The 12,450-nt window shown below is 46.0% G+C and overlaps 1 protein-coding gene across 1 annotated transcript in view; it reads left to right on the forward strand.

The window, feature by feature from the left end:
• Nucleotides 1–12,450, forward strand: part of LOC119179303 (receptor-type guanylate cyclase Gyc76C) — a 410,240-nt gene that overhangs the window by 387,864 nt on the left and 9,926 nt on the right. Inside the window, exons 22-23 of the mRNA XM_075868918.1 lie at nt 2,998–3,089; nt 11,167–11,436. Of these exons, the coding sequence (XP_075725033.1) occupies nt 2,998–3,089; nt 11,167–11,436 (362 nt within the window). The remainder of the gene's footprint in view (nt 1–2,997; nt 3,090–11,166; nt 11,437–12,450) is intronic.

Genomic DNA, 12,450 nt, shown 5'->3' on the forward strand with positions numbered 1-12,450 from the left:
CTTTTTCAGCACTGCCCTCTACCATTTCGGCAGGGGCCGGGCGAGCCGGTGTTTGCTAGAGCGGAATCCTTGAAGATTAAAGGGCATTTCACGACTTTTCTATTAGGGAAGTGTACATGCCTCATGGCAACATACAAAAAGGTAGATTTAGCTGCTGTGGCAATAGCCCTCCAATCCACTTTATTAGGTATTTCTCTCTATGTAAACCTGTGAGTGTTAGCCAGTGTCTGTTGGTTTCGTTAGGTTGTCTAATTTCATTTTGTATCATGTTTGTTTTGAGGAACAAAGCGTTGCGGGGAGGACTGGACAAGGTGACGCGTACAGAAATTAAACCGGAACATTGTGTAGTGCCCCATTATGTTGGCTTACGGTAAATTGATAACAGCATCTTCCTCCAATGACTTGGTGTCAGAACTGAAGACGATGAGAATGTGACGGTGGTACCAGTGAGCACCCATTGTAGGAATTGTAGAATTGAGGAACAGTTGAACCTTGAGGTGGTTTCAATAAAATGTCATCTAATGTTGCAATTCGAAAGTATGCTCATTTCTGAAGAGTATTTGACATCAGCTTTCGAAAAAGATATAGATACCGATTTCTCCAATGACTCAAATCTGGAAACCAATCGTGAGACATACTGGAGCTTTCATTGCACACTGATGTTTTAACTCATATTAACCACATGAGGTGTCTCACGAAAAAAAAAAAAATGCTTGTAAAAAGTCCTGTTTTTGTATCGTGCCCAAAGTTCTATTACAGTCGACGACCAATATTTAGGACGCCTAATTTTTCGGACATGCTCGATAATTCGGACATTTACTTGGCACCAGGACATACCCTATAAATTCAATGTATTTTGCAGCTTGAAATTTCGGACACGTAAGGACGGGCTGTTCGATATTTCGGACTTTCCAAGCATCAGTCGAGCCGACCGGCATCATTTTTCGCGCCGCCGCGATCTTGCTTGTTTACTTTTTCATCCAGTAGCCTCGAACCGGTGCTGGCCGTGTGCGCGGCGTCTGCCAGCCTCCGCTAGGGTGGCTACCTCGAACTGCTGGATCGAGGCTATTTCTGCATCAGCGTCGCTGCCGAACAATATTTCTTTCTTCTCTGCTGTAACCGTTGGATGGACAGGACCGAATCGACTGACTGTTCGCCTGTGCGTGTGCCATGTGTGTTGCCTAGCTACAAGCGCTGATTCAGAATGGATAAGGGATCGCCAATGTCGTCAGCCTCGAGAGCTCCGATGAAGCGTGGAAAGTATGTCACCATGTTGATGGCGAAAAAATGTGCCATCATCAAGCTCGTTGACAGTGGCCGATCGCGGGCAGACGTTGCGAAAGAGTTCCATATTTCTAAACAGACTATTTCGGACTACATCAAAAATAAGCAGAAGATTTTGGAGGCGGCAGAAAAGTCTACTGGATGTTGTCAGAAGAATGTCAGCCAAGGCATCTACCTAGGCTCGAGGAGGCCCTTCTCGTTTGACTGAAGTCGACAGTGGCCAGCAAGGTTCCCGTCTCCGGGAGCCCCCTCAAACAGAAAGCTGAGACGATGGCGCTTCAAATGAACATCGAAGGATTTAAGTTCAGTGACGGCTGGCTAAGAGACTTCAAGAAGTGCTTTGATCTCAGATTTAAAAAACTGTGCGGCGAAAATGCAGCTGTTGACCTCAGCGTCGTTGCGAATTACCGCTCTGAAAAGCTGCAGTCCCTTTTACAAGAGTACTCGCCAGATGATACTTTCAACTGTGACGAGACCAGGCTTTTTTTCAAGCTGATGCCAGAAAAGACACTTGCCTTTGCTGGCGACCCTTGCCATAGTGGAAAACGCAGTAAGGAGCGAGTTACTGTACTGATCGGTAGCAACATGTTGGGCACAGAAAAACTGCCGATGCTCGTCATCGGCAAGTCGAAAGCTTCGAGGTGCTTCAAAGGAGTAAAGTCCCTGCCTGTTTTGTACGAGGTTAACAAAAAGGCCTGGGTAACTCAGCAGCTTTTTGAAAGCTATGTGAGAAGACAGGACCGCAAATTTGATTTAGAAGGCCACAAAATTTTGTTGTTTGTCGACAACTGCGCTGCACACAGGCACATTACCAATTTGAAGGCTGTGCGCGTCGAGTTCTTGCCACCGAACACGACAAGTGTCCTACAACCGATGGACCAGGGTGTCATACGCACTCTCAAAGTGAACTATCGATCACGCTTGCTTTCGCGTGTGGTGGTGTGCCTCGACAGTGGAAAAGCGTACTCGGTCGATTTGCTTGGGGCACTTAGCATGCTCGCCGATGCGTGGAAGTCGATGGCATCGACAACGCTGCGCAACTGTTTCCGCCAAGCGGGATTTGTGTTGAACGGCGAGTCGGCCGCCTTGGATGAGGACAGCATCGTCGCCCACGTGTTGGGAAGCTTAGCAGCTTATCGAGGACCTTCACACTGCAAGCGTCGATATTCCATCAGACGTCTCGTTTTTCGTGTTTGTGTGTGTGGACAATGGTTTGGAACTGTGCGCTGGCCTCACGGGTGATAAAATCATACGGCAAGTGCTTGCGGAGTCCGAGAGTGACGATGACGACGACGATTTACCTGCAACAGCACAGCCGACGCAAGCCGAGCTGATGCAAGCGATCGCAACCCTTTCGTCAGCGTACAGCGACACGGAAACTCTAGCCGAAATGCGGGCGGACGTGCTCGCATGGAAGGGAAGCATGGTCCAGAAGAGGATCGATCACTTTTTCCGCCCTCCATCTCAATAGTAACCAATAAAATGAGCATTTTTGGGGCACATTTGCTTTTTCGGACTGCCCTATTTTTCGTACATTTTCGCGATCCCTTGAGGGTCCGAAAAATCGGTCGTCGACTGTAATTTCAATAGGCAAGAAAATAATGCGAGTACTTTTTAGCAATGTCGCAAAACTTTTTTTATTTGACACCGCAGGCCACCAGTGAAGCAATTTCTGTATTGTGAGAAACGGGTTCTTTACTTTTTTTTCCACAGCTCTAAAAATCCACATCAGCAGCCAGTGCAGAGACCTGCTTGTGAAAATTGGTGGATATGACATCGCTGACCGGGGCCTTGTTAAAATGAAGGTAAGTGAGTAATGCTATTACCTTGTCGTGCCATCTGTGCTCATTGTACAGTACAACCCCATTAATTCGGACATCACGGGACCGGAGAGAATGTCCGAAATAACCGAGGGTACGAATCAGCGCGAATATGAACAAAACACTTGAAAAATGTTTGAAAAATGCTTGAAAGACAAAAAGACTTTTATTTCTTCAAAAAATCTGTGATCGCGGTTTGCTTTACAGACGCAATGTGTGACGAAGTCACAATTTCGCAAAGTTCCTGCAGGTGGCTTAGTTTGTGCGCACTATCCGAGGAAAGCATACATATGTCCTCCAAAACGACCAACGCATGCGCAGCCTCGGTCATTGTGCGGCGCGGATGCTCGGCAGCATCACTTACGCCCTCGTAAGCCGATTCCCCTGTGCCGTCCAAGACTTCGGCGACGATATCGCTGTCGGTGACTGTGCCGGCCACGGCAACATCGCTGTCAATTGCAAAGCAATCGCCAAGGGGCAATCCAGCTGGCATGATGCTCACATAGCAGCCGTCTGCTTTTCGCTGGTTTCCTCATCGGCCACCACACCCGGATCAGCAGCGTCATGAACAAAGCCTCTATGCCTAAAGCAGTTTGCGACTACTGCAGGCGGTGTGTTGTTCTACACGTATGTCAGCATGTGGACTGCGCTTAGCAGGGTTATTTCGTACTGCGTGCCTGACATCCATGCAAAGCAACATCTGCTTGAGTACCTGCCGTTGATAGCAGCTTTTCACGAACTCTACAATTCCCTGGTCCATAGGCTGCAGGGAAGCCGTTGTGTTCAGAGGCAGGAATAGCACTTCACTGTTCTCGAGCCCGGACACCTTCGTGGGCGTACTACAGTTGTCTAGCACGAACAACACCTTTCAAGCCATGGCCGCAAAGCGGCGGTCGAGCTTGCAGCCAGGCTTGGATGACTCGCGGAAAGAGAATCACTATTCACTTTTCGCAAGTTCGGCAGTCATCCAAGCCTTTCTGTTGAACCGGTAGTCGAGAGGAAGCTGCTTAATATTCTTGAAACATCTTGGCTTCGCAGCCTTCCCGATCACCAGCAGCGGCAGCCGCTTTGTGCCGGTCATGTTAGCAGCCAGAAGAACTGTGACGCGCTCCTTACTTTGTTTTCCACCGATGCATGGGTCCCCCTTGAACATGATTGTCTTGTCAGGCAGAACCTTATAGAACAGCACTGTCTCATCAGTGTTAAAAATGTTGCACGGCTCGTATGAAGAAAGGCACGCAGATAGTCAAGACCACCAGTCCTGCTGAACACTTTCGTCAACCGCACCTCTTTCACCACACATGTTGCGGAGCACCAGCCCATGTCGCTTCTTGAACCAGTCAGACCAGCCTTCTGAGGCATTGAAGGAGTCAATGTTCATGGTCTCTGCAAACTTCTCTGCTTGTGCGCAAAAGGGGGTGGCTCAAGGGCAATCGCGCATTGCGTGAAATAGCAATCCAGCAGAACAGCGCTTCTTGTAGCTTGGGGTGTGCTGCCGTTTAAAGCCTCTTCTTTTGGTCGCCAAACATGTCCCCGTGATACGCTTGCATAATCTGTTCTTCGTTCTTCACGTACGTGCTCAGCGTGCTTTTCTTCACATTGAACTTTTCTATCACTTTTTTTGGAAATGCTCCCACTTGCAACGCCTTCAATATTTTCACCTTTGCAGCCTAATCTCTCGCTTCGTACTTCGCCCTCTTCGCTGCAGGAGTTGGTACGGTTGGGGCCGCAAGAGATGGAGGGAAAGCCATCCCGGCATCGCTCGAGCGGTGGTCACGCGCTCACACGAAGGAGACAACAGAAACACACACACACAAAAATGCACGGTGATAAAAATGAAATAAAAACCGGCAAACTTTTCTAAAAACAGTAAAACTGCAGTAAGTAAGACTGCAGATGGCACTGATCACATACAGATAAATAATTTAAAGCACACTAGAGATGAGCGATTCAACTCATTGATGATTGATATGTGGAGTTTATTGTTACAAAACCACCGTATGATTATGAGAGACGCCGTAGTGGAGGGCTCCGGAAATTTTGACCACCTGGGGTTCTTTAACGTGCACCCAAATCTGAACACACAGGCCTACAGCATTTTTGCTTCCATCGAAAATGCAGCCACCGCAGCCGGGATTCGATCCCGCGACCTGCGGCTCAGCAGCCGAGTACCTTAGCCTCTAGACCATCGTGGCGGGGCGAGCAATTCAACTCAGTCTCGCAAACGTGTTCGACGCGCAAAAAAAAAAGAAAAGGCAAGTCCATGGGTTGCCTATTGCTGATGACAGTAGTGATGCACATCTTCCATTTTGGTTGTTTAAACCACCATGTGTGTGTGTGTGTGTTTTTTTTTGGTGCCTCTGAGATGTACTATTCATGGACAAAGTTTTCAATCTCAGTGGCCGCAGTTCGATCCCAAAGTTGCTTAGGTGCTCCGTCGATTTGGCCGACAGAATCCGCTGCTGCTTCCCCGTCGTGACTCGGCCACGGTCGGGCGTTTCAATTAACTGATGTGCGGCCGAATTTGTCTGAAATATTGAGAGTTTTCAGCCATAGAACAATGTACATATTGGACAGGACCAGACGCCGTGGCCGAATTAACTGAAATTCCAAATTAACGGGGGTCAAATTAACAAGATCTTTACTGTACAAGATCAGTTTCTGAAGCTATCCATCACTTTTTAAAAAGTTTATTGTTTCTCTTGAATATATATATATATATGAGATCTAACAGACAGTAATGCCAAGTAATCCCAAGGAATTCCTTGGCATTACTGTCTGTTAGATCTCATTAATATTGTGTTAAAACACGGAAAAACGAGCCCTTAGGTATACACTTCTTTCCCTTATTATATATATATATATATATATATATATATATATATATATATATATATATATATATATATATAAAGAGCTATTCTATTTAATAAATTAATTTGGACCGGGCTATCTCAACAAAGTGCTAGCAAAGGGGTTAATTAACAAAGTAGCTGCTGTGGTAATACAAGCTGCCTCCTTTTGGTACAGTTGGGTTGCAGAGCAGTGCCTAGTCACCTGAAGGAGGGGGGGGGGGAGGGTAATTTTACTTTACAACTTCACTCAGTCTGACCTTTCGCGTCATTTTTTATTGCGCGGGATAAAGGGTATCCGTGTTTATTTTATTATAATGGGAATCGAGGACACCTGATGTTTAATTCAAAGCTTTATTTTCATCATTGCACCCATTGTGTAACTTGTTTTGCTTTGGATTTGAAGCAATGAGGGAAGGAAAGGATGCAGTAAAATTAGCTCCCCTCTTCTTTTCTTTAACGGAGAACCCTGCACACACCTTTGCTGGCCCCCCATTTTCCCAGAAAGGTCGAGGGCTCCTGAATTTATAGCAATGCAACCCTCTATAGTAGCCAACGTTTAACGCTGGAACCTTATCTAGTGAGGGAAGTCTAGCTGTACTATTCGAGGAGCTAGAGGGTGTTAAGTGGGATATAATAGGGCTCAGTGAGGTTAGGAGGACAGATGAGGCATATACAGTGCTACAGAATGGGCACGTCCTTTGCTATCGGGTCTTGGCTGACAGAAGAGAACTGGGAGTGGGGTTCCTAATTCACAGAAACATAGCTGGCAACATAGAGGAATGCTATAGCAATAATGAAAGGGTAGTAGGTATCGTAATTAAACTGAATGAGATACAAGATAAAGTTGGTACAGGCTTACGCGCCTACATCCAGCCATGATGACACTTCAGTTGAAAGCTTCTATAAAGACATGGAATTTGCAATGAGTAAGGTAAAAACACAGTATACTATACTGATGGGAGAATTCAATGCAGACATAGGGAAGAAGCAAGCTGGAGACTAGGCAGTGGGAGATTATGGCATTGGTACTAGAAACACCAGAGGAGATCTGTCAGTAGAATTCGCAGAACACAATAATTTACGGATTTTGAATACTGGCCTTCTACCGAAAATGAGGAAACCGCAAGTGGACATAGAGGGGCCCTAAGGGCGAAAATAAGAACGAAATAGACTTTATAATCAGTGCACACCCAGGAATCGTGCAGGATGTGGAAGTGCTTGGCAAGGTACGATGCAGTGACCATAGAATGGTGTGGTCTCGAATTTGCCTAGACTTGAAAAAGGAACGACAGAAACTGATACACAAGAAGCCAGTCAATGAGCTAGCACCGAGAGGGAAAGTACAGGAATTCAGAATCTCGCTTCAGAACAGGTACTCGGCTCTTAGTGAGGAAACCAACCTTAGCGTAGATACAATGAATGATAATCTGACGAGTGTCATTACGGAGTGTGCAGTGGAAGATGGAGGCAGGGTAGTTAGACAGGACACTGGCAAGCTTTCCCAGGAAACAAAGAATCATATTAAGAAGCGTCAAATCATGAAAGTCTAAAGTACAACAGACAAAATAGAACTGGCAGAGCTTTCGAAGTTGATTAATCGGCGTAAGGCATGTAATGTAAGAAGATATAACATGGAGAGAATTGAACACGCTCTGAAAAACGGAGGAAGCGTCAAAGCAGTGAAGAGGAAACTTGGGATAGGCAAAAATCGGATGTATGCACTAAAGGATAAAGAAGGCAGAATAACTACCAATATGGATAGGATAGTTAAAATAGCAGAGGAGCTTTACAGAGGTCTGTACAGTAGCCGGGACAACCGCAACCTTAATACTATAAGAACTAGCAGTAACCCAAATGACACCCCACAAGTAATGATAGGAGAAGTCAGAAAAGCTTTGGAGAGCATGCAAAGAGGCAAAGCTGCTGGTGCAGATCACGTAACATCAGATCTGCTAAAAGATGGAGGACAGATTGCGTTAGAAAAACTAGCCACCCTGTTTACGAGGTGTCTCCTGACGGGAAGAGTACCAGAGTCTTGGAAGAATGCTAACATCATCTTAATACATAAGAAAGGAGATGACAAGGACTTGAAGAATTACAGGCCGATCAGCTTGCTCTCTGTAGTATACAAGCTATTTACAAAAGTAATTGCTAACAGAGTAAAGAAAACATTAGAATTCAATCAACCAAAGGAACAAGCAGGATTTCGAACAGGCTACTCAACAATCAACCACATTCATACTATCAATCAGGTAATAGAGAAATGCTTAGAATATAGCCAACCACTATACAAAGCCTTCATTGATTACGAGAAGGCGTTTGATTTAGTAAAAATATCGGCAGTCATGCAGACACTGCGAAATCAGGACGTCGATGAAGTATATATAAACATCCTTGAAGAAATATACAGGGGATCAACTGCTACCATAGTGCTTCATAGAGAAATTAACAGAATACCAATCAAGAAGGGTGTAAGGCAGGGGGACACAATTTCCCAGTGCTATTTACCGCGTGCTCACGGAAGGTTTTCAGAAACCTAGAATGGGAACAGTTAGGGATAACAGTTAATGGAGAGTACCTTAGTAACCTGCGCTTCGCCAATGACATTGCATTGCTGAGTAACTCAGGGGACAAGTTGCAACTCATGATTACGGAGTTAGACAAGGAGAGCAGAAAGGTGGGTCTTAAAATTTATCTGCAGAAAACGAAAGTAATGTACAACAACCTCGGAAAAGAGCAGCGCTTCGAGATAGGTAATAGTGCACTTCAAGTTGTAAAAGACTGTCTACTTAGGGCAGGTAATAACCGCGGAGCCGAACCACGAGATTAAAGTAACTATAAGAATGAGAATGGAGTGGAGCACATTTGGCAAGCACTCTCAAATTATGGCAGGTAGATTGCCACTATGCCTCAAGAGGAAGGTATATAACAGCTGTATCTTGCGGGTACTTAGCTACGGAGCAGATACCTGAAGACTTACAAAGATGGTTCAGCTTTAATTAAGGACGACGCAGTGAGCAATGGAAAGAAAAATGGTAGGTGTAACCTTAAGAGACGAGAAGAGAGCAGAGTGGATTAGGGAACAAACGGGGGCTAAGGATATCATAGTTGAAATCAAGAAGAGGAAATGGACATGGGCCGGGCATGTAGCGCGTAGACAGGATAACCGCTGGTCATTAAGGGTAACTAACTGGATTCCCAGAGAAGGCAAGCTGGTTAGGGGGAGACAGAAGGTTAGGTGGGCAGATGAGATTAAGAAGTTTGCGGGTATAAATTGGCAGCAGCAAGCACAGGACCAGGTTAACTGGCGGAACATGGGAGAGGCCTTTGTCCTGCAGTGGACGTAGTCAGGCTGATGATGATGATGGTGATGATAGTAGCCGACAGTAACCCAAGTCAGTAGCTGCTGGAAACACTGTGCATTTTTCTTTTCTTTATTAAGGCAAAAGCCTTGCACAACTCGTCAAACGGGAGAATGGCCCAGCATCCCACGTTGTTGGCACCCACACAAGGGATGTAAAAATGTTAGGCTTGTGCGAATAGTGAATTGTAGGTTTGAAGCGAATTCGAAGTGAGTAGTGATTTTGATGAAATAATTTCCAATCGAATTCGAATGGTATGTATGACATACAAAAAAAAAGGAATACTTATCATGACATAACTCACCTGCACAGTATTTCTTTTGAATTGGAATAGGGGCTCTATGCAAATGCCTTTTTTTTTTTTGGTTCAAAGGAAGTCGAAACAACCTTGGGTAGTAGTTTCGAATGGATGCAAGTGATAAGATACCTAATGTCTTAAAATTTATTATACTTGGAGCATACAAGCTGTCACAACAAGTTTGATATAATAAAGAATTGATTTGAGGGTAAGATGTTCTTTTAATGGGGCCCTGCAACACTTTTTCAAGTAGCCATTGAGCCAGTAAACATGCTTGTTGCCTCACAAATTTACCGCCACAAAGTTTCTACAATCAGGCCAGTACAAGCGGAGTTCGAAAAGTTTGTCGCACGCTGCAGTTGCATGGTCTCTTCTTGTCCCGACGAAATAGCTGGAAGTTAAGCGGGGAGAGACGGCATGGTGAAAGAAAATACGACACATGCACCTCGTGACCTTGAGCACCTCTTTTTTTTCTTCTTCAAATACGCGAATTTTCAGTCGGACCGCACATGTACTCCTGACAAGCGATGGATAACGATCGTGCCATGCTCAAATCAGCCAGTGGTTGTGACGAGGCCGTATATTCCTTCTTGGCTGTGACGAGGGATTTTTGAGCTTGTAGTGTCATTTGCCGAGGGAAGAAAGCAATTTTTAGCTTTGAAAATATATTGTGAATTATAGGCCGCATGCTGCGCTACAATATTTGCCTCACATGTTCACGGTAGCCTCGACTACCGATCGGCAGCGTTTTCTGTCCATATTCAGTAAGTGTTGCAGGGCTCCCTTTAAACTTGAAGGGGGACTTCGCGGCAAAGCGAATTTCCCCTTGATAGGTGCTTTTACAGTTTATCACTCCTACACTGTAGTGAAACCATCATTGCAGGCTTTGACATGCAGATTAGCATACATCTATTCGTTCATTGCGAATACTTCGAAAATATTCGATCATTTACATTCGAATACTCAACCATTCGTTCGAATATTCGAAGCATTCAAATTTTCTCACAAGCCTAGAAAATGTCATCATCACGCGATGACATCGCAGATCACCAAAATTTGGTACTTCGTCACGATATCAAGTCACCGCATGACATCATCGCATTACATTGTCACATTGTAAAAAGTGGGCCGATCGTGGCGGCAGTTCAAAACCAGGACAAGTGTTTGAAAGCTTTTGATGGCCGGCAGGGCAGGATTAACACATCAACTGAGAAGAAAGAGATGCCTTTCGCCTTCGAGTTGTCTTAATTGTGTAGCATTATCATCATCGCCATTCGTCATCATCACCACTTACCCACCACCACGTAGCCCCTCTCGCGCAGCTCATGCCTAAGTCGAGGGGAAAGCAGAACAGAACGAGCTCGTGCTGCTGGTGGTTCGCCCGCTACAGCATCCATCACTCTGCTTTGGCTACAGAGATAAAGGGACGAAATCGGAACAGCCGCGTCGGCGGCCCTCTCATTGTCTCGCATCTCGCTACACGTGAATGCGTAAGGGTGCCTGTTATTTTTTTGCTTCACCAAGCACTTTGTCTCGGTGTGGTGCAGGGCAAAGGTGAGCTGCGCACCTACTGGCTGCTGGGCCACAAGGCCGGACCTCAGCATCGTCGTGCCGAGGATGGTAACCAGTTCCTGCTTGCGCCACTGTTCAATGTGGGCGACAGCGGCTCGTTGGGAGGTGCCATGGCGGGGCCCCACCGGAGCCCCAAGACAGAGGGCCTGCCTCGGCGGGGGTCACTCATCCCGAAATTGCCGGACCATGACACCGACCTTCTGGGGACGGCACTCATGAATGGCTCCGTGATGGGTGGTATCCAGGTAAGCATGCTTTGGGATCCATTCACCTTGATGCCAGCTGCAAGCTCATAAAACGATCTCGTGCTGCATAACATCGCCAGGTTAGAAAAAAAAATTAAAACACTGGGTTTTTCTGCGCATGTAAACCTGGCAATGAGCTGAATGGGTGAGCAACCAGTACTATAGGTCAAGGTCACTGACGTAGCCATGGGGAGGGAGTAAGGTAAAGTCCCTGAAAAAAAAAAAACAAAGTAGCCCCATTCGTGTCAATGTGCAGGCTCCTCTCATCTCGCGTGCATAGCAGATAGTAAATGACGCTAGCTGAGGGGCTGTATGGCTCCTGGCCGCAAAGATGGGCGTGTGCTCATCTTTATGTTAAAGCTCATTTAAGCACTGCGGTTCTAGGCGATGCACCGAAAGAGATATTTAGAACGAAAAAACTATATAAAAAGTAACATTAAATACGACGATGTATATATTGCAAGTGGCATGCAGTGGCAAAAAAGATCACAGCAAGCTTGCAATACTCAACGCGATAGCCCACCGTTTGCGTGCAGACGCGCTCAGTGGTGACGCTTTCGATGGCAGCGCCACTGCTGTCCCTGTAATGTAGGCCGTGCTAAGCATAGAGTTAATATTATTAATTCTATGGTGCTAAGAATCTGCAGCATGACGCACTAGCTTTTGTGAAGGTATTGCAAACGCAATATTGTTTGTCCACTTTCGCGAGTGCGTGCTTTACGAACAGACGGTGCCGGCGTACTCTTTCAGCATACCCGAGGCATGGCCGCTCGATGAACACACGGAGCAGCAGTGCCCGAGCTGCCCAAGTGTCCGGCACATGTCCAGTGCGCTCGCGTGCTTTCGCATTCATAGTTTCCTGGTGGACCCTCTAGAGGCACTGCTGTGGTTGCGGGGAGGGGAGGTAGAGGTGAAGGGGTGTGATTGGCGCTGCTTTATTATTTTTTTTTTTCAGGGACTTCATAGTAAGGTAGGGTTCGAACTTTCCCTTACCCAAGTTTAAAACTTTTGCAT

This window comes from Rhipicephalus microplus, chromosome 7, assembly GCF_043290135.1.
Source record: "Rhipicephalus microplus isolate Deutch F79 chromosome 7, USDA_Rmic, whole genome shotgun sequence".
NCBI classification, from domain to species: domain Eukaryota; kingdom Metazoa; phylum Arthropoda; class Arachnida; order Ixodida; family Ixodidae; genus Rhipicephalus; species Rhipicephalus microplus.